The sequence below is a fragment of the Leptonychotes weddellii genome, chromosome 9, assembly GCF_054177405.1.
Source record: "Leptonychotes weddellii isolate Sample4059 chromosome 9, ASM5417740v2, whole genome shotgun sequence".
NCBI classification, from domain to species: Eukaryota; Metazoa; Chordata; class Mammalia; order Carnivora; family Phocidae; genus Leptonychotes; species Leptonychotes weddellii.
The window spans coordinates 21,020,627-21,043,272 of record NC_138377.1 but is presented as its reverse complement, the minus strand read 5'-3'; the positions used below and the strand labels follow the sequence as shown (position 1 = coordinate 21,043,272).

Sequence of the window (22,646 nt, the reverse complement as noted above, 5' to 3'; positions counted from 1 at the left end):
ATCACATGGCACATAGTAGGCACCTGTAAATCCCTATTCCTTAAATGAATGAACAGGAAATTCAACTTTTATTGTAATGCAGTCAAGAGAAATGCCTGTCTTCAGGATGCCATTAGCTTTCTAGTGATTTCAGCGAAGCGTGATTTTCCAGGCCATTCTTTTGTGGGCTGAGGCAGCTTCCCTCGCTAGGATGCTAGCTGTTTATTTTCCAAGTGACAACTTGATTTACTATTTTCCTTCTCATCACTTTCAAGAAGCATCTGCAGGCTAGTGAGTGACCCAGGCAGCGTGGAAAAGTCCATTTATTTCTCTGTTGCATCTTTCCTACAGAGAGTCTGAGGATAAGGGTTGGAAATGGCTCCAGGAGGTCAGATTTCCTATGTGTTTTCTTTTGTAGTGCAGGATTGCTCATGGCGACACAATTTGCTGTCTGCTGGTACACTCTGCTTTTGAAATACCTGTATGATGGGATGTGGCAGGTAAAGGATTCATTGTTTCCCCTTGGGGGATGGCTCTGCAGTTTGATCTATCTGAATGCTTTGTTTGCCCCTAAAATACATTATAAGGGAAAGGCGACAGCAAGAACCAGGAGGGCACGCACTTGTATAGTTTTTTGCCTTTCTTACTCTGCGTGTTCCTCCTCTGATTCTAGCAGGAAGTCCCATTAGGTGATGTGTAATAGAATTCACTCTAGTAAAAGGATTTCTGCTTCTCCCTCATTTTTGCAAATATGGTGATCTCACAGCCCAAACACTAACTTGGAGGTCTCCCACAGATCCCTTAGAGGTGGGAGTTCTTGCTCTGGATGTTGCATTCTTAGCAGGTCGCATGGAAAGGGAACGGGATTGTGCAAAAACAAACTCACTTTTGCCTTATAACTTGTTCCTTTGCCAGCAAACTGCCCCAATGGCTGTGTCAGCTCAAGGCACCTTTCCGAACTGAGTGGATATGCAGCGTCCCTAGGAATGGGCAGAGCAATTGTGGAATTGCGGGCTTCTCTGAGTTCATTTCTGCTTTGTGTACCCCTGCTCAGGGCTGCTTTTATCACTATCAGGACTTTTTTTTTTTTGGCCTGGGAAGGAGTGGCCGGAAGAAGTGGGTGATGTGTCAGTTTACAGTTGGGGAACCTGAAGCTTCTCACTGCGGCTGCCCCAGCGGAGGACGGACAGGGCCGTCCGTCCCTGCTGCATCCGTGCATCCGGGGAAAGGCATCAGCAGGCCGGCCCCAGGGCTATAGGCCATCCCTTTGTCTGGCAGGGAGGGCAGCAGCCCTTGTCTTCTGGTGCCTCCTGAGCTCCAGGGTGGGCCAGGCCAGGCTAACCAATGGGGTTATCAGCGTTGGTGCCACACTGCTGCTTGGAGGCCAGTTGAAGGACAAAGGATTCAGACAGAAGAGCGGTTTTGCTGGTGTCTCTGAGGTGCATCCTCAGGAAGCTGGCTTCCACACTCCCTTTCTGGAACATAGCAGGTGTTCTGCTCAGGGCCATTGGTTACAGCCACTCCAGAGGGCTTAGCATTTTAATCGGCTCTTCTAAGTGGTGTCTAAAAATTCCATTTCCAAGGTCCTTTGTTGGAGGTGAAGAGTGTGATCTTCTCAGTTTGGCTTTCTCCAGTCTGCTGCTGGAGAATTTGGGGCTAGAGCCAGCCCTACCGTCTGTTCCTCTGCTTGGGCTCCTGCTGCCTGAGTGGATTCTTCCTGTCATTGTCAGTGGTTTCTCCTTTTGACACATTGAACTTCTTGCACTCGTAGGAACAGATGGAGGCTCCTAGGCCCCTCTTCCTCTTGAGAGTTTGAGATCCTGGCAAGGTAGTGGTATGACGTCATAGCAAAAGCAATGCAATGGGAATCAGGGGACTAAGGTTTTGGAACTGGCCTGAATGCTCTTCAGTGTCTTGGATAACCCATCTAAACTACGTGCCTCCAGATCCTCCATTGGCATCATCCCACCAAAGTGACCCCGTGGGATGTTGAGAGACTACAAATGTGACTAAGAAAGCATTTGGAGATATATGACATTTAAGAAACTGTGCACATGTATTTGCAAATGGACCCAGAATCCTTTACCCATGCCTGACATGTTCTCCCTTGAGGCCTTTCATGTCTAACATTCTAGCATTGTCCCTCAGTTTTTACCGCTGGTCCTTGGTTTTCTTTTTTTTAAAGATTTTATTTATTTATTTGAGAGAGAGAATGAGAGAGAGCACATGAGAGGGGGGAGGGTCAGAGGCAGAAGCAGGCTCCCCGCCGAGCAGGGAGCCCGACGCGGGACTCGATCACGGGACTCCAGGATCATGACCTGAGCCGAAGGCAGTCGCCCAACCAACCGAGCCACCCAGACGCCCTAAAAGAGAATTCTTTTTTTTTTTTTTTTAAGATTGATTTATTTGAGAGAGCGAGAGTACATGACGGGGGGAGGGTCAGAGGCAGAAGCAGGCTCCTCGCCGAGCAGGGAGCCCGATGCGGGACTCGATCCCGGGACTCCAGGATCATGACCTGAGCCGAAGGCAGTCACCCAACCAACCGAGCCACCCAGGCGCCCTGGTCCTTGGTTTTCTATGGCTGCATTTGGATTGTAAGTGTGCAGACTCTGGCTTCCTCCTGTGGTTTTTGGTTTGCTAGTACCGCTGCCACTCAGTTTCCTGCGTTGTCTCTCCGAAGAACCGTTTGCTTCCACTACTGCCCAGCAAAAGGCAAACCTTATTCGGGAAGGGTATCAACATCCAGGTTGAACCAGTTCCCCCAGAAAAGTAGTAGTTCAAATGTGTTCTCAACCTTTTTTTTTTTTTAGATTTTATTTATTAATTTATTTGAGAGTGAGAGAGCGAGAGAGCAAGCACAAGCAGGGGGAAGAGCAGAGGGAGAGGGACAAGCAGACTCAGCGCTGAGCACGGAGCCTGACATGGGGCTCTATCTCATGAACCTGAGATCATGACCTGAAATAAAATCAAGAGTAGGATGCTTAACTGGCTGAGCCACTCAGGTGCCCCAGTGTTCTCATCTTTTAACGGGGCTCTCTGCCTTCAGTTCACTCTTCTTTTCAGTTCACTCTCAACCCAACATAAGTTGAGTTGCAAAATCTTTTTAAAAGATTATGTGATCTTTTAAAAATACAAATCAGGGCGCCTGGGTGGCTCAGTCGTTGAGCGTCTGCCTTCGGCTCAGGTCATGATCCCAGGGTCCTGGGATCGAGCCCCACATCAGGCTCCCTGCTCCGCGGGAGGCCTGCTTCTCCCTCTCCCACTCCCCCTGCTTGTGTTCCCTCTCTCGCTATCTCTCTCTCTGTCAAATAAATAAATAAAATCTTTAAAAAAAAAAAATACAAATCAGACCCTCCATCCTTTCAGTAAAATTGTGCCATGGCTCCTCATAACCTTCAGAATAAAGCCTGAATTTCTTGATCTCAAAGCCTGAGACATCAAGCTCTCAGAAACCACAGGCCCAATTAAACAGTGATATGCATTTCTCCACACTTCTTAGACTGCATGGTAAAAACATATTACACTGAATATTTTAATCTGCTTTGCAATTTCTCAGAGAAATGGAGATATTATTAAATAAATCACTAGTTGGATTTTTTGGGGGGAGAGAGTGGAAAATAGAATTGAATAAATGCTTGTTAATGCTATTTATATGTAGTACTTGGATTAACAAGCCTTTGAAAGACCCAGTACTTACATATCTTGTACAAACTGATTTAAAATCTTGGGTTATACATATCTAGATTGCATCTAGTGTTTAATCAATTGGACACTTACAAATAATGGGGAAATGATTTGTTGTCATACAGTTGAGCTCTGCTTTCCATGCAGTGAGACTAACATTTTTATTTTAACACTTATGCAATTGATTGTAAACTTCGGGGTTATATAATTTAAGTGGATCTAAACAGTCCATTAGCCATGTCAGTGCGTGCTCTCTTGCCAAGTTGGAGCTTTATGCAAAGCTGTTGTGTACTCTGTTACATAATCCTCTGCATCCATTGTCTCTACCTATTTTGCTTGAATACATACAAGGTGACTGCATTGTGTCTTCAACCTCCTTCTCAGTGTAAACACTAAATATAGAAAACAAATTTGGGGCAATATTACATTTTTCTAATGGAGAGTTTGGAGAATTGAATGGGCTTAGAAATGTGTTTGTCACTATTTAGTTTTGCGCCTTTTATTTATGTTCATTGTCAATTTAGTATGGCTTTCAAGGTGATAAGGCAGTGCTTAAGCTTTGGCTACTGGAAGGAAATTAAGAAAGATTGGGATCTTAGGAGAAATCAGTTGTGAGATTATGCAAAGGAACGCTTTCTTCAACGTTCTCACTCTTTTTTCTTCCATGCCCCTCATTTGCTCTTTTAAAGACCAGGTCAAGCACTGTCAATGCCTCTCCTCCCCACCTCCCCACACAATCAGGAGGAAGGTATCCCATGCATTAAAAATGTTACAATTTGGCTTATCTAGAATATGACTCAGAGAGTAGCTTTCAGGTGTCTCGTGTCAACACGAGACATGTGGAGGAGATAGCATCTGGGGTGATGCTGCTCTTGGTAGCCTCCTCCAGCCCAGGGAAGAGGCAAACCGGGAAAATTCATCATTGAATGAAGAGATTGGGAAGGTTGTGAACGGTTACAACATTTTCCTCTGATTACTTGCAAAGGGATGCACTCAGCTACATAAAGTCTTTGTTGGTGAATTTGCATGGAGATTAGCATAAATATGCATGTGATTTACATAGATGATTTCTCATGGTTGGTTTTATTTCTTGTTTATTTATTGATATTCTCTTCTCTACAATAATGTCATTTTTCTTCTCTGGCCTCCACATAAAACAAGTTCTATTGCTTTAAACACACCCAGAATCCAGGGGGAAAGGGGAACATTAATTTTAGTAAGTGTGATTTACGTAGGGTAGGGGGGGAAATACATTTCTGGCTCAATTTATCCAAGGTTTGGGATGGTTTGTAAGTTAATGCATGGCTCTGTGGAATCATTCGTGCTGTTTAGTAGAGTAGGAACAACGTGCTGCATCCAAAGTGATGGGTAAAAGGATATTTAGAGAAAAGTCCAGATAGGCACTAGAAGTCCAGAGTAACACCAACTGTGTGGTCTTGGGCAACACTTACTCTTAGTTGTCAGTTTCTTCCTTGTTAAAAAAAAGTGGGTCATTAAATCAGGTAAGCTCTAAAATCCCTTATAAGCTCCAAAACTTATTATTTCTGCATACTCCTTGGTTCAATTACATGACAAATATTAAGCCCCATATAGCACATCAAATAACATCCTGGTGCCTTACCGTTCTGTATCAAACCTTTCCCCCTTGAAGGGTACTCAGTGATTAATTTAAGCATCTTTTTAGAGGCACTCATTTCCTTATTCATTTTTCTCAGTTCGGTGGGCACATAAGGTCTAACTTAAATGTTTATAGAAGACACCCGTTATCATACCACATGTGGCACCAAGGACAGGCATAGCAGTTGGCTCTGTGCGCATACGTATCCATAGGAAAAGAGTTTATTGGTGAAAACTGAATTTGATTTGCCGTCCTTTACTCTAGGTCAGGTTCACCTCCTGGTCTCCTAAACAGAGGCTCATCCAAATGCATTTTAACACAGTCATTTCTTCAGAAATGAGGGAAGAAATCATGACAATAGACAGGGCACTAGGGGGTTGGATACATCTGTTTCAAACATATAGATGGTATCAAATTGCTGCTCCATGATTTTATTTTTTTATCTGTTTTGGTAAAAAGCATCAGACATGGGTTATGTGCCAAGTAGTGCTTGCTGAGACACTGTGGTCATTTATAGGTGGACAGGTCCCTTTTGCTTATACCAGTGTGTGTGCGTGCGCGTGCACGCATGTGTGTGCACACAAACAGAGATATGCAGGTAGATACATCATTGAGACCCTCTGAAATACACAGGACAAGCCTGATCTCTTCTTTAACTCTCTGGAGTACAAAGTTGAGGTTCGTGTTTTAAGGCTGTCATGATTCTTTTTTTTTTTTATTTTTTTTTTTATTTTTTAAAGATTTTATTTATTTATTTAAGACAGAGACAGAGAGCACATGAGAGGGGGGAGGGTCAGAGGGAGAAGCAGGCTCCCCGCCGAGCAGGGAGCCCGATGCGGGACTTGATCCAGGGACTCCAGGATCATGACCTGAGCCGAAGGCAGTCGCTTAACCAACTGAGCCACCCAGGCGCCCAAGGCTGTCATGATTCTATAATTAGTTTAATATAGACTGTAGTGGGTGGTCATCTCTCCCATATGATGAGTGCTTTCTCTACAGTTCTTACCTAATCATGAGAATATATTTATTTTATGTAAGTGACTTACCAAGGGCTGTGATGGTTGATAAGGTTCTAAGTTGAGGTGGAATTGACTTTGGTCACGAAGGCTGAAGTATAGTTCTAGAAGAGAAAATAGAACTTGCCCAACCTTATTTTGTAACCCCCTCTCTATAATGGGAAACTGCCTATCCAACCTTGTATTGTTGCCCATTTTCTTTCATGATGAGGTGCTTTTGCTAGCTTTTGGCCAACCCTGATATGCAGTAGGCCACTCTCAGTCAGACTGCCTGGTAGGGGGACAAGTGGGTTTTGAAATTATAAATTACATCAACAAATGATTAAATAAAACATGTCATTACCTTGATAAATACACCTTTGAAACTACCTGGTAAGCCAGGTGCACACTTAGAATTGTTGGATTCCTCAGAGTTCTATCCTGGGATATGCTGGCGCAGGGAGAACCAGCCCCTCTGGTTGTCAACCTGTGGCCTGTCCCCTTCCTCTTTCCACCTTTGGCTCCATACTGTATCCACAAGGGCTCTGGTATAAATGCATGTGGACGCCCACGTGGCCAAGCTCTAACTCCCTGCAAATGGTCCCCCATTGCTAGTTCTCAGACCTTGAGGTATGCACACTGATGGCATGATTTGCTGTTGGAAAATGAGTCCAGGGCAGAGCCTTGCAGAAGCCCTGGAAACAGGCCTGGGGCTCCTTGGGTAGGGAATTAGAGGATCCCATGGTGTGGCCTTGAAGGAGAGTATACACTCCAGTGGAATGCTGTCTTGACCCTGGATGTTCTATAGGATGGTCCGACCAGGGCCATCTAAATTGGGAGACCCTAGAGCAGAGATCCCTTTGGATTGAAAGGGAGCTATTGCTCTCTTGTCAAAGCGTATCACCAAATTCCATTCTGTCCCCTTTCCCTCATCTGCTTAATCACCTTCTCAGGTCCAACCTCCTATTTAATAACCCTGTCCCATTCCACTGGGCTCAGGACTCTACCATGGAAACCAAAGTTAGCTGGGTTATTGATGGATGGAAATTAGAGCCAGATCTTTCAGGGTAATTGATTTTTAGTTATTGGTCAATAAAAGGTACCTGGAGCTAAAGAACCCTTTGTGAGAAGAGTTAATTTTCCATTTTACACGAGCTCTCGGACGTGGATGGCATTTAAAAGCCATCATTGAAGCAAAAGCAACGTAAACCTCACTCTACCATTTTGCATAAAATTCCCCTCTAGGTTTTTCTCTGGGAAAATGGGAAGGAAAGGCAGCAAGCTCTCCTACGCCATCACTTTGGTCTTCCACCCTTGTGAGGATAGATAGCTCCTCGGCAGTTACTGTCTCTCGCGGTTTCCCTAGTACTTAGACACAGGTCTGGTGGAAGCGTTGGAGGGAGCTCATGCGGATAGCAGCTCCCTGGCAGGGGCACTGCCCTGGGGGGCCATGTTCTCTTTGGTATTTGCATACTCCTGACTCATGCCAGTCAGGTGGTGACTGCTCGCCTCTTTCCTTTTCACGCAGCCCGAGAGGAGAATGTGGCCACTTTTCGAGGTTCCGAGTACCTGTGCTACGACCTGTCTCAGAACCCGATCCAGAGCAGCAGTGATGAAATCACCCTCTCCTTTAAGACCTGGCAGCGGAACGGGCTCATCCTGCACACGGGCAAGTCAGCTGACTATGTCAACCTGGCTCTGAAGGATGGCGCGGTCTCCTTGGTCATTAACCTGGGGTCCGGGGCCTTTGAGGCCATCGTGGAGCCAGTGAATGGAAAATTCAACGACAACGCCTGGCATGATGTCAAAGTCACGCGTAACCTCCGGCAGGTAATGGCGGAGGGGAGAGAGTGCCCGGAGGCTCCTCTTGGGTAGTGGGGGAGGAGGTTAGTGAAGCAGGTGCTGGACGAACTGGAAAAGGGTATAGATACAGCTTTGGATTTGTTGAAGCCTAACGTTCTCCCCAGTCTTTGCAGTTTCACAAGGAAAAATTATGAAAATACGTTTGTCCTCCTACTTCAGTTCTCCACTTATGCTTGTTTTTTTTTTTTTTTTTCAGAAAAAAATTCAGTTGTGTAGATAATAAAAGTAATAAATACTTTCCTTTTATTCTGCTTTCCTTTTTATCATTTTCTTAATTACGTTTGAATCTTGCATTATTGTCAAATTCAATTAGGGACAGCGTTTTGTGTCTGCAGCTTGCTAGATTTTCCTCATTTTCTGAATATATGTTTTTCTTTTTAGTTAAGTTAGCCATTGCCATGATGCCATGATTTTAATTCTTTCCAGAAAAAAGTCTTCCTTTTTCTCGTCCTTTTAATTTACCGCCCCTCCTCTGCTTTCATTTTTTTTTTTTTTTTTTCTGTTCTTATGTTAACCTATAGCCTTAGAATGAATTAGCTGGAATCTTTCTGAATTCCTCTGTTTCTCTGTTCCTTGGTGCGGTGGTCCTACTTTATTGCCCCCGTCTCTACCTCGGAGGCTCTTCAGTTGACTGGGAGGCCTGGAAAGTGGAAGGATCCAAATAAAAAAGTCAACTTTGGAGCAGCCTTTCCTGGTTCTGTTCGTGCTTGAGAACTCCCATCGCTTGCCGATTCTAAGCAGGCAACTCCGTCAGGTGACAACGCTCTCAGAAAGCCTTAGCCAAGTGAAGTTGTTTTCAGTTTCACAATGAATAATAACAGTCACAACAGTAATAATAATAACACCTCACCAGCCCACATCAGTGAAGAAGAAAAGCATTTCCTATAAAAGTCAAGGTCTGTGCTGATGCCTCTTTCCGGGTTGCTATTTGCACTTGGTTTTTCTCCTTGTGATTTTGTCATTAAACCCAGTTAGACAGGGTTAATCCTTTATTAATCAGAAAACATTATGCAAATTTCCAGAGAGTGCTTATTAGATTTTCTTCTGCAGTGTGATTGATTTAATGCCTTCTAATGTAAATATGAAAGCGTAAGAACGGACAAGTGTTTGCATATGTTTTCTGTTTGATAAAAGGGCGACTCCTTAGTATTGCTAAGTGAACAGAGAAGGTTCACAGGCACTGGGAACTCACAATATTCAAAACACCCATTGTAATGCTTAAGTATGTTGAGGAAGCCACCCGGTTGGGAGATGGTCTTCTATCTGTGGTGATGTTACCAAATCACACAAGTCTTAGAGCCCCCAGTCCTCTTAATACCCCGGGACTGGACATTTTTGAATCACTGTTCTGTTTTTCCACCAAGGCCAAAGGATCCAATTGCTAATGTTTTCTTTAATAATACCCCATCCATACTTAGTCAGCTCAGCTCAGCTCAGCTGTCAAGAGGGCCCCAGTCGAATTTCCATTTGCTAACATATAAAGGCGTGATGTGTTTGAGTTGCAGAGACTAGTCCAAAAAGTAACATATGACCAGTTTTGGCTGGCAGGTACACAGTAACACCCTTTAGGCTGTAGGGGAGGGGAGAATTTTCATACATGACAGGGGAACAGGGTCAGGTTGTGATTCTCACCAACCAGTCTGTTTCTCTGGTTCTCTCCCTCTCCCTGTACTTCCTTGCCATTCTAGAACGATTCCAATTAGCTGGAGAAAGGCTCACTTTTATTTCCACTAAAAACACTTTTCTAAAATAGAATTGGCCCCCAGTTCCAGCCTTTAAACCGAGTGGGGGATAAACCAAGCTGTTCTTCAAACATTGGTTGTGCTGTTTTAGTCAGAGCAAGCAGAGGAGAGCAATCCTGGAGGGTTTCTCTTCCAAGTTCTAAGACCCAGCTCCCTCAGTGCCCTTGGACAAACCATTTAACCTTGCCACACCACAGTTTCCATTTGTGTGAAATGGTGATTACAATTGTCCCCAGCCATGTGTGGTGGCTAAATATGCAAAGCACCTTATGTTCCAGAAGGATTATGAGCTCCTCCATGGTCTGGGTGCTAGACTCACTGTGACATGCCCACGATTTATAAGCTGAGTATTCTGTTGTGAAGGTGACTGTGTCTGTCTGTCACCAACGATGCTGCTAAACAGAGCTCTCAGTTCTGGACAAGGCGACAGAGGCCTGAGGGTGTTGGGGGGCATTTCTTGGCAGAGGGAATATGAATCTCATAGAGGAAGTGCCCCTAAAATTGGTCTTTAATGAAATCCCGACTGAATTTTGCATCCAAATGCAATTTATTGAAAGAGAGGGAAATCTCCAAAAAGCAGAGTTGATTTTGCAAATGTAATCCTTTCAGTGCTGAATCATCTAAGATTATTATTTTGACCATTAAAAATACATTTATAACATCTTCTTTAGTTCTGTAGGAGACAACTGAAGGGGTTGGAAGCCCCTGTCTATTTCAATTAAACTGTAAATTGCTTCATAAATATTTGATAACAAGCTTGTGACTGTCTCATATACTTCTTTGGTAAGGTCGAATGGTTTCTGTGGCAAAAACTCATCCGAGGAATGCTTACTTGGAGTTTCCTGGAGTATTCATTACTAAATGGAGCAGAACTTTGCCCATTTCTTCCTTCTTGGTCATCTACTCATGGTTCAACCTTTGATCCAAGTCAGGACTGAGGCCAGCTACTTTACTGGGGCTTCTGATTAAAGGAAGGAATGTGAACTCTCTGTTCCAAACTGTCACTGGGATTAGGGACCAAGGTAGTGATGCGTTTCTCTGGGTTTGTTTTAGGTCTGTTTTAAAACCCATGACCTTGAACATGGCCCTCATGTGAATTGTTTTACCTCTAATGCCGCTTTAGTGAAACCACAAACACAAAACTGGGGTTACTGATCTTCCAGCCTTCCAGCCTCCCAGCTCAGGGTGTATTAGCCATTTAGCATTTGAAAATAGTCAGAGGAGACAAATTGTAGGGCTTCTTTAATCATGTTTAACCTGCCAGTCCTCTCTGTTATCCATACAAGAAATTGCTTAAAAGCATGAAAACCATTTTCTAAAGGGGGATGGGGGGAGAGCAATTCCAACGGCCAGCATTCTGGCAAAGAAAACAAAACAATAACTACATTGGGAAATAAAGAAGACTCCCAACTATTCTGATGCACTCTGACAACACGGTTCTTGTCGACCAAGAGGAAAGCAGAGAGGAGAATGTCCCCCTCCAGCTGCACATATCCACACAAAATCAAGGGAGTCATGGATCTTTAATCATCTATGGAAACCCAGAATAAGCTACATCATGTAGCCTTCCTGTGCTAGAGGCGACCTATAGATGCTTTATGTTTTTTTTGTTGTTCTATTGAAAGTCATAATCATCCATGCATGTAGTCAGAGTCAGATATATATATAAAAAAAAAAAAGTCCCCAGAATATTGGTACTTTAGCTCTACCTATCTATCTACCTACATGTGAAATGATAAACTTCAGGGGTGTTTTTTTTTCAGGATAGGTGGGCTGTGTATGTGCTAGAGGGTGGGAAGGGAAAATGGTGTTCATTCAGAAGAGCCCTTGGAAAGTAAGTATGATGCTAATTCTAACTGGGGTGAGGTCTGGTTTGAGCGGTGTTTGGAAGAAGGGGGAGTTCAATGACAGGGTGGATTGCAGCTCCTTTCCTGGCTCTGCCCTGGCTGCCAAGGTTTTCCATAGAGTCCTGGTCTCATTGTCTTCCCCACTCTCTTTTTCTGTGTCGGGTGCCTTTTTTTTGAAAAACTAACACAAGATCATTCATGCAATGTGTCATTTTACTAACCGACTAATGTACTAACACCCTAATGACTCATCTTTGTTTTTAGTTTTTTTAATTAACAATCGTTCTGTTCACAATTTTTAATTTCCTTTCTTCCCCCTTTTCCGCAAAGCACTCAGGCATCGGACACGCTATGGTAAACAAACTACATTGTCTGGTAGATATCATTCTTATTGTCTCTTTTTTTGGGTTTGCCGTGTGTTGCCCCCCTTTTCCTTCCCAAACCCCCCTTTTATCCTCCTTAGACTCCTTTCTTCTTCTTTTAAAATTTTTTTGTTGGATTAAATGCAAGCCTTTCTTTTTTTGTTAAGAAAAGAAAAAAAAAAAAAAATGGAAGGGGACGTGCCTGTCCTGGAAATGGTATTTGGCGGAGTTTGGCTGGGACAGTTTCCTTTTCTCCAGTTTGTCATTTTTTTCCCCCTAAAAGTATTTTTTTAAAGAAAGATTCCCCATTTAGCTAAATTTGTTTTGTTTTGTTTTCTTATTTTGCAACTTCCAAGTTACAGACTAGGGACAACAGGCTTTCTATTGAGGACTTTCTTCTCTCTGTGTCTCCCTGTCCCCTCTCACTGTTCCTCCTTTCTCTTCCCTCCTCCCCACTCCTGAAGCCCATTTTTTTTTCCCTTTGGTGTGGCCACGGGCTGCCACAGGTGATCTGGGGAGGAAAGTACTCTATTTCCTCTGTTCTTCCTTTCCCGGCTTTCACCCTATTCCCCACCGTGGCCAAAGGGAGCTCTGCCAGTGTGTTCTCCGTACAGACTCCGCATGGCATGTTCCTGTCTCGTGGATTTCCCCATGGACATCAGAGTTTGTCCCACCATTTTCCTCCTCATTACTAACAACCTGTCAATCATCAGCCCAGTTCCACACTCTTCTCTCTCTCCATTTTTGTCTCCACTCTTCTTCATTCTCCTCTCATCCTTCATATATTTTGGGGTTGGGTTTGGACTTTTTCTTTTCTTTTCTTTTTTTTTTTTTTTTTAGTGAGGGAGGTGGCAGGCAGGGGAAAGACAACCCTTTAGTTTTGAGTGGTTTGGGTTTTTTTTTTTTTTTTTTTGGTTGTTTGTTTTTACCACCATCTTGTGTTCCACTTTGTTCAGTGCATGTAAGTGTGAAGAGGATTTTGATTCTTCCCTTTGGTTTTCCTCACCCCTGCCCACTTCCCTGCCCTTTTTCTTCTGCCTTTTCTCTTGGCTCCTGATGGTTTTCGCATGGGTGTGTCAGCGTATGGTGCGTGCACGCTTTGAGGCCCCATCTTTTCTCTTTGCCCTCTGCTCCTTTCATGGATTTTGGGCGTGTGGGTGCTGTTTCTTCCCTGTGGGCATTCTTATTATTTTTATTTTGGTTATTATGCCTCATATTCCTTTCTTTTTGTTAGAGTTGCCTTTTTGGTTTGGGTCATTTCTCCTTTTGGTGGTGGTGATGGCAGTGAAGGGAGGGCAGGGGTTGGTGTCCTGGGGGTAGTCCATGGCATGTACCATCCATGACGTATCAAAAATGAGACCCTTCTCCTTCCCTCCCCGAATGCATGTTTGTCAGCGTGGTGTGATTCCCCCAAAGAAACGAATAAAAAGAAAAGAAAAAAAGAAAAGAAAAAAGGAAAAAAACCATCCACCACCAAAGACCAACCCTAACAAACCCCATTGTCAAATGTCTCCTTTGCTGTTTCTCACTACCACCATAAATAACAATCATTCAAAAAATAAACAATCATTTTACCAATGAACTGAGACAAGTGATGTCGTCTGAGGATAGTTCCATTTTCTAGCCTGACTGAGTAAAGAGTGCAGTGGGTAGAGCAAGTTGCTCATCTTGGCAATTCCCCCAAAGTCTCCTGGGAGTCTGCAGAGGAAAGCTGGAGGCTTGGGTTGCAGGGAAGGCAGACCAGAAAATGGAACTTGGCTGCGCCTACCAAAATCAAACCAAATTAGAAAGAATACCTCACCAAAATCTTAATGAAAGTGATGCCACAGGTAGGGGAAGCCACCGGGTTTTGATAGGACTGTAAAGTCATTGTTGGGACTTTTTTTTGTCCCTATGTCCCTCCACCAGGTGACAATCTCTGTGGATGGCATCCTTACCACGACGGGCTACACTCAAGAGGACTACACCATGCTGGGCTCGGACGACTTCTTCTACGTGGGAGGAAGCCCAAGTACTGCTGACTTGCCAGGCTCACCCGTCAGCAACAACTTCATGGGCTGCCTTAAAGAGGTAACGGTCACATGCTCTCTTTAATTCATTGACTGTCCCAAGAACAAATGAATTTCCAGTTCAATGAGGGGCTCTGTCCTCTAATCCATTCTTTGAGGCCATAGGTTGTAGCAGAAAAGACTTTGGACTTGGAAGTAAGGGCCTAGGTTTTGGTTCCTGCTTAAGCTGGTTGCATGACCTTGGGTTTGCCACTTACATATCTTGTGATTCTGTTTCCTCATCTGCCTAATGGGATACTGTATCCCACAGGTAGAGGTGCTTTATAAATTAAACGAAATAACAGAGTTGAAAGGACTTCGATATCACAAGAACTACACCTTGTAAAGTTTGATTTCCTACTTTGACTTGGCAAGTAGGGAAGCTCTAGCTAAAAGTAGCTCAATTTGTGGTTGTGTATCTTGTCTAAAGCATAACATATGTATTATTTTACCTTTGCCAAGCTTGGTGTTCCCAAGATTCTCATTATTTGAGATAAAGGAAAATTTTCAGAATGTAACATTAAGGCCCAGAAAACTGGTTTTTCCTTTTCTTTTTTTCTTTTTTTTATCCCCTGAAAGCTAGCAGCTGTGAGAAAGCAGTGGGGCTTTGCCATTACTCATTTATTACTATTGTAGCTTATGTGTTGAGACCTCTGTCTGAGAGCAGAGGAACTTCAGTCAAGTGTAAGTTCTCTAAGGTCAATTGTTGAGGCAAAAAGAATCAGACTTGATTTGGTAGAGTTCTTTCAGAATACTCTGTCATTCGAGCTGTGAACTGCACATTTTTGTTTAAGCTAAGCTAAGCCTGATTGCCTGAGATATCTATACCCCTTCCCTGGGGAAATTCCTTGAGAAGCTAACAGTGTTCTTTCTTGTAGATAAAGATCCCTTGTGACATTTTATGAGACTCCTCTCAGGGCACATGTTTTATTCTGATTATGGTTATTTGAAATTTGTTGAACATCGGTTATCATACAAGATGGCATTGTACATGCGTGCATTCATGCCACTTGACTGTGAGCCATGTCAAAACAGGAGTTGGGTCCATTATGCCTGGTATATAGTAGATGCATAATAAGTATTTCTGGAGTGGATACATTTATCAAGTCATCATTGGGCACCGTGTTTGTATTGTAACTGAACTTAGCTGCTCTTTCCAAGCCGTGGTCTCCGTGCTTGAGGACTTTATGATCTAGGAAGGGAGATGAGATCTGGAGGTGAGCGAGTACAGCTCAGGACACTGTGTGTTCAGTGCCACAGACCAAATGTCCTAATTGAGTAGAATTAGAGGAAACAGATACATTTTAGGGGGAAGTCCGTTTCAGAGAAGAATTGATATTTGAGCTGGACCCTGAGGCAGTAAACGCGTGAGTTGAGAGGAAGGGGTAGGAAAGAGAGACATGACAAAGGAGGGAAAAATCCAATTATAGCTCTGTGTTGTTCTTGGTCTGAAGGACAAATTATGGAAGAGAACCCCAGAAAGGGTTCCCTCTTTCTGCTGGACATTAGCTAGCCTTCCGCCAGCTGCAGGGACGCCAGTGGTCATTCCTGACAGAATTGCAGGAGACAGAGAACACTTCCGCTCTGGGATTTACTCCCATTTGGATAGAAAAAAGGTATAAACTGCTCAGCATCTAATGAACCCTGAAAGATGCTTAAACAGTGTTAAATCACACACACTGGCATTGTACTCTTGTCAGGATTAGATAGGAACATTCTGCTACCACGGACGTGGCTCAGGAATGAATGAGGCATTGATTGCTGTGGAGAGCTCATACATTTGTGGGTAGTGAAACAGCCTTGAGCGTGGACAGGATTTCTCCCGGACAGGATCTAGGGGTGGCCTCTAGAACTAATTTTCCCTTGTACACAATTACGTTGCACCATCTCTCAATTATGTATTTTGAGACAAAGGGCAATTTCCCAACTGCAAATTATCAATCCGGAAGGATGCTCCTGAACATTTTGAAACAAAGCTCATAAAAACACAAAGGTATCTCTGATGGCTCCATCCACACAACCTAAAGTAAATAAAATCTGTATGCACACACACACACACACGCACACATATTGCCCAGGTGTAGAGAGCAGAAAGCTTCAAAAGCCCATAAAAAGTGTTACTATAAGCTTGAAAATTAAAGGCAGTTCTGAAAAACGGTGTCAGTAACAGAAATAATTAGTACTTAGTAGTAAAAATATATACATAACTAGCAGCATAAATCTGTATTTAAACCCAGATCAAGTCAGAAAAAAGAAAGTCCAGCCCATGCTGGGGGAAACGGTAGGCAAAATGAGAACTCCGTTAACTTATAACCTCATCTCTCTGTTACATACAGTATTGTGGTGTTTCTAAGGGATCTGGGAAGCTTTCTCCTCTGTCTGAGTGTCTTAAACAGGTAACTTTGAGTCTCATGTAGTCCTGGCATATTCTTTCTTTCTGCTTAATCCTTACAGTTTACTTTTTTGTAGGGCAGGTCTGGGAAATTCTTCTCTTGTTCTTGGTATTTGTCGTTGACATTTAGTGAACGGCGGAAGCTTCCAGCTAGGTTGGGATTTCTCTCCTTGATAAATCCCACCTACCCACTTTTAACTATTTACACTTAGAACAGTGTTTAGTTATTTAACAAGCCCTTCTTCCCTATCTCTTTCTTCCTTTTTCTGTCTTTGCTTGCCTTTTGTGGCTCTGTGTTGCCTTAAGCTGAGCTGGGTACTTTCATGTATTATTTTCTTCAAAATGGGGACATGGTAAAAGGACTTCAGTTTCTCTTCCAGATCATGGATAACTTTGTGTGTGGTACAAAATAGGCTTTATCTTTGGAACTACAGTTACTTCAACACTCAAAGTTAAGTTCTGGCTCCACTGTTGAGCAGAATGATTGTGGTTTTCACCTGGGTGTACTAGCTTCCTAGCTTCCTACTGCTGTAAAAGCCACGACAAAGACTATCCAAATTGTCCTCGGACTGTTGTGGTTCTCCCCACACCCTAGTTACCAATACAAGATTTGTGTACACTTAAAAACTAGTTATCAATACAAGATTTGTGTACACTTGAAAACTACCAGCTCAACATCGTGTTGCTTGTTGTGTTTCCATGTTTTCTTTTCTTTCTTTTAAGATTTTACTTATTTATTTGATAGAGAGAGAGAGAGCACAAGCAGGGGGGTAGTAGTAGAGGGAGAGGGAGAAGCAGACTCCCCTGCTAAGCAGGGAGCCCAACAATGGGGCTCAATCCCAGGACCCTGAGATCGTGACCTGAGCCGAAGGCAGACACTTAACCAACTGAGCCACCCAGGTGCCCCATGTTTCCATGTTTTAACATGTGGGTCTTATTTTTGATCTTTAGGGTTTGTAGCTCCTAGAATGGTTCTTAGCATCTACTGGGCTCTCAGTAAACATTTGCTGAGTGAAATTACGTTTGCAAATTAATTATGTTTAAATAAATAATCTTGGAAATGAACATGTTTATAAAATTAATATTTTAGATAAATGCTTCCAGGTACTATTAACCATGTGATTTACTTGGAATCAGTAAAGAACATCTTGACATGGCAACAGTTGAATCTTTCAGGAAGTTCCTAGCTGTCTGATTCGAGAGAAGCATTATATAGAAAGGCTCAGCAAGGCTGAGAGGAGTGGGTTGGAACTTCCTCTAGGAAGAACAGGATTGAAAAGGCTTTGACAGAGGTATCATTGTATAAAGAAAAGAACACTGGGTTTACGGTAAAAAAATCTGGCTGGGAATATAAGCTTTGTCACTGGCTCTATGGCCTGGAATAAACCACTGATCGTATTTGAGTCTGTTTCCTCCCTAACATGGATATACTAGGACCTTTGCTATGTTCTTAAATATTATACATAAAAGTAACACCATACAGACATGTGTATATTGCTATAATGATTATTATTAAGGATTATGTAATACCCCTTATAAACAGTTTATGAATACAAATATAACCATACACTTGTATACATTAGCATGGGCAGTATCTCCATATCTCCTATATTAGCAAGTCACAATCAGAAGAAAAACCAGCCCTTTTCTGAGATTTGCCCTGCTAAAGTCCTTTCATTTTTTTCTGAAGTGGGGAAACCCACCCCACTCGCCCTCAATCATTACCTTGTTTTGTTGCCTTCAGTCATGTATTTGACAACTGTCAATCTCCATCTATTAAAATGTGAGCTAATTCTGTGATGACAAAGTCCTCTTCTGTTCACAGGTGTCTCCCCAGAACCTAGCAGAGTTCCTGGCATTAAAAAAAAACAACAACACTCATTAAGTATGTCTGGAATAAATAAAGGAATGAATGAGCTAACCTCATGGAGCTCTACAGTTTGGTGGAATTTAGATCAACAGATAAATCCTATAACCCTACAGGATACCAGGGACTGTGCTAAATAAGAAAGAAAGATGATTCAGACACAGTTTCCACCTTAGAGGACCACACAGTTAGTGGGGGAGACAGATACATGGGCATAATTTCGATAAAAGATGGTTAGTAAAAAGAGGCATTCACAAGTGCAGTGGGGCTGTTGAGGAGAAGGACTTATATATCCTGGGGTTCAGGAAAGCTCTGTGGAGGAGCTAATGTGAATCTCGAAGACAAACAGAAGTGAACATGGCAGAATGGAGGAAGTGGAGCTCCAGGACAATGGGGCAGCATGAGCAAAGGCATGGGCGCCGGACTCACAGTAGTGTCTGGGTGAGGAACTTACACTTTGCTCATTTCAGGGCACAAATTATAAGATGAAGAATTTTGAAAATGTAGCTGCAAAGTTAAGTAGGGGCCAGGTCATAGAGAACTTTATCTCATACTCTACCTTTGGACTTTATTTTCTAGGTTAATGGGGAGCTATTGAAAGATCTTAAGTAGTAGAATGACACAGTCAGGTTGGCATCTTATCCATCAGGCTTTAAATTACTTGAGAACTGAAGTTACTCCATTTATTACTTCCAGCTGGTGTATATTTTTGCCCTAGGAAGTTGAAGAGCAGGGTTGGGAGGGTTGATCCATTGACTGTGGCCTTGGGCCTGGAGAGCGCCTTTCAGAATCTTAAAATTTCTATAGAAAAGCACTTCTTTCTGACTCCATTTCAGTTTCCAGTGACTGTCCCTGTCAGGATGTGCCTTTCTCCTTTCCTTTGTCCTTGGCATTGCTGAGCTGTTATTGTTGGATGAAGCACAAGGTAGCAGAGGAAAGCCAAGTCTGGACTGAGGTGCACGGTAGTGTTTCTATCAGATTCAGGACCACGGAGAGGAAACTTCCTCAAGCCCATCGCGGTATCCTCCTATGTGTTGGGATCTTCCCTGTTGCTTGATTTGGTTCTTTGCACATCATCCTCCTTTCATCTCAGTCTGTTACTTCTCCCCCAGTATATTGGTTCTCCGTTTCCATCTCCCATTTGCCCAGGGAGAAGCTCAATGCTGCTGAGGTGTCTGGGACAGCTTGGTCTCTCTCACCTCTCTTTCCTCATGGAGTCTCTGATGTGGAGGAGGGAGAAGCAGGAGTATTGGGAGCGTGGAACACATATTTAAAGGAAAAAGGATTGGGTAGAACATCATTGTGCACATTACATCCCACATCCCTTTGTGATTATTAGCCATTTAAAACCGAATGGGGTTTTGCAGCCAGAGATAGTTTCTGAACAGATGATTAATGGTTTAATCTGTAATAACTTTACATTTTATAGAACCCTGATAGGAGTCCACATCTGGTGAGCCAAGCTATTTAAGTCTGTGTTAATTCTGTTAATTGTTATACGTTTATTTGAATTGCTGGCACCTGCGGGCTTTGGGATAATGTGTTTGTTGTTGCTTTTTTTTTAAAAAATATACTCATTTTATGCCATCTCACTGTTTTGCTGCTTCTGTCTCTGATGCTATCACAGTTTCTCTTCTGGTTTTTCTTTTGTGTTGTCCTCGCTTCTTCACTCACTATACTTTTTTCTTTCTCCCCTGTTTTCATTTTCCCTACCTCTGTGCTTCTCTAGTTCTTGTGCTGGGGTTTCCTTCCTGATTTCTCAGTCCATGATAAATTGCTCTGTTCATAATCAGGTAAATTAGATGATGGCATCGGGACTAAAACTCCTCTTTTCCCTAGCACTGAGAGTAGTGTGTGGCCCCAGGGTGAACAGAGACCAAGTGAGGGTTTTTGAGTCAGCATGGAAGATAAGAGGAGAAACACAAGTCCAGGTCTGAATCTTGTCTAGATTCATTCATTGCCAGCTGCCGTAGTAAGAGCAGGTCATTTGACTGCTCTTAGCCTCCGTCTGCATCAGATAATAATACCTACTTCAGGCATTTTTATGTCAGGAACAAATGGGATTAAGAAGATGGAGGTACTTTATAAACTGTAAAGCACTGTGCAGATGTTCATGTTATTATTTGTTATTAAATGAAACCAAATTGATTAGGTCTGGCCAAGGAACTACATACTGCTCTTTGCTGGTTCTGCAATTTAAAAACTGCAGAAGTTAGGAGAGTCCAATGTGGTTTAACAAGAAGAGCAACTGAATTGGAACTTGGCCTCCAGATTATTAGATAATTAGAAAATGATATGGTCTCTTTGGACATTCATGTCTTTTTCTGTAAAGTGAGAGTAGTGATCCCTGCTAAACCAAATGCACACGACTGTGGAGAACCTCTAAAGTAGATGTACAAGTTATTGCTTATTAAATTTTGGATAGCAAGGTAGGATTTATTTTCCTACTCTTAGGAAGCTGTGCAAAGGAGCACTGTGTGGGCTTGGAAGAAAGCATGCTTTGACAGAAGAGAAAAACCAATACAAACAGGAGACCAAGAAGGATAAGATTTCAACAAGATAGAAAGAAGTGGAAACGTGACTCAGAGAATAGGAAAAGGAAGCTGTGGCAGAAGAAGAAAAGAGAGAAACTGTGTCTCAGGAGCTGCCTGTTGGGCTGACCATAGAAGTTGCCATGTTGGGGGGTAAAAGAAAGATCAAAAATTGACAATACCATATGCATCAGCTTAAGAATAAAGTTTTTGTAAAGAGAATAAATTGGATCCTCTGGAAAAGAGATTACCTCCTAGATTATAAGGAACTGAAATGGGTAGGAGAGAGCAAAGCCCTCTGTGTCACAGAGGAAGAAGAATAAAACCCTGAGCTGCTGGGAATTGTGAAGAACAGGAGGTTTATTCCACAGAGGGGGCAAGGTATGAGCACTTAGTCCAGGATGACTGTAAGAAAGTTGTATGTACCTAAGGAATAGTATCAAGAGGGCTGAAGCTTCAAGGATATTTAGTATTGCAGTACTGTGGCAAATGGAAAGTGGTTCTTCCATTAGTGCCAGAATAAAAATACTGAAATATGGTTTGCTGTTCGTAGTCGATGCTGTTGGATGAAAGATGGAGATGGAGAAATAGATATGGTGAGCGTTTTTTTTAGAAACTTGGTATCCACTTCTCCTTCTTTTGAATAAAGACTTTCATTCCCCTTCATTTTCAATCCAGTGGTTCAGGGGCACTGACTCGACTCCTGGCTGCCTTGGTGAGCATGTGAGTTCTAGTCAATCAGAGATTTCCGTTCCCTTGGCCATGGTTATTTTGTTCATAGGTGGGTGGTTAACCCGATTTGGGTCAGTGACATACAAGCTCAGGACTTTAGCTTATATGCTGTAGGGACGTAGTTCTCCTTTCTTTGGGTTAGAACTTGGGATGATATAAAACTGAGTTTCTGGCTGCCATCTTGCCAACACATAGAGACCAAAAATGAAGCCAGAATGGAGAAAAGCAGAGCCAAAAGCTGGGGAGAAGCTAGATCCTGGTGACATTTTTAAGGCCCTGATCAAACATTCTTCAAACCAAAGTACCCCTGATTTCCAGCCAAGTCTGAGTAATTCCTTCTTTTGTCTAAACCAGCAGGAGCTGGATTTTCTGTCATTTGCAACATGGAGCCCTAAGTGATGTGAAAGAATTCCTCTTACTCCTGTTTTTACCCCTTTCTTCTCTGACAAGAAGATAGGTCTTTGGACAGGAAAAGATAGACAGAGATAGGAAATTTAATATCAGAGGCTGTTAGAAAGCACCTAATTGCTCTGCACTCATTCAGATTTCTTGACTTGGATGAATGATATCCCCAGATACAGGGAGAGTTTGTAAATAAGACTTTTTGAAATCCAGTTGTGGTTTTTGAGAAATGGTTGAGATTGGGGAAGATTCCTCAAGACTAAAGATGGAAAAAAGTGTAGATAATGCGAACTATGAGCCTGTGAGCTTCACTGGAATCTGGGAAAGATTTTGGAGTGCATTATTAACAGAAGATATGAGCCCCTCCCAGCCCATTTTTTAATTGGATTTTTGTGGGGTTTTTTGGTGTTAAGTTCTTTCCATATTCTTTATATTAACTTCTTATCAGATATATTGTTTGCAGATATCTTCTCCTATTCAGTAGGTTGCCTTTTCATTTTGTTGATGGTTTCATTTACTGTGCAAAAGTTTTTTATTTTGGTGTGGTCCCAATAGTTTATTTTTGCTTTTGTTTCCCTTGTCTG

The 22,646-nt window shown here is 42.7% G+C and overlaps 1 protein-coding gene across 9 annotated transcripts in view; it reads left to right on the top strand.

Annotated features, from left to right (window-relative positions):
• NRXN3 (neurexin 3) overlaps nt 1-22,646 on the top strand; it is a 1,456,830-nt gene that overhangs the window by 418,901 nt on the left and 1,015,283 nt on the right. For 5 of the 9 annotated variants that reach the window (XR_014148330.1, XM_081830131.1, XM_081830129.1 and 2 more), the window contains exons 5-7: nt 7,805-8,106; nt 12,059-12,082; nt 13,999-14,160. Coding sequence is in view for 8 of the 9 variants with exons in the window: in XM_081830131.1 (XP_081686257.1) it covers nt 7,805-8,106; nt 12,059-12,082; nt 13,999-14,160 (488 nt within the window). In the remaining variant the exon portion in view is untranslated. The remainder of the gene's footprint in view (nt 1-7,804; nt 8,107-12,058; nt 12,083-13,998; nt 14,161-22,646) is intronic. The other 4 variants (XM_081830134.1, XM_081830130.1, XM_081830128.1 and 1 more) reach the window with 1 other exon arrangement.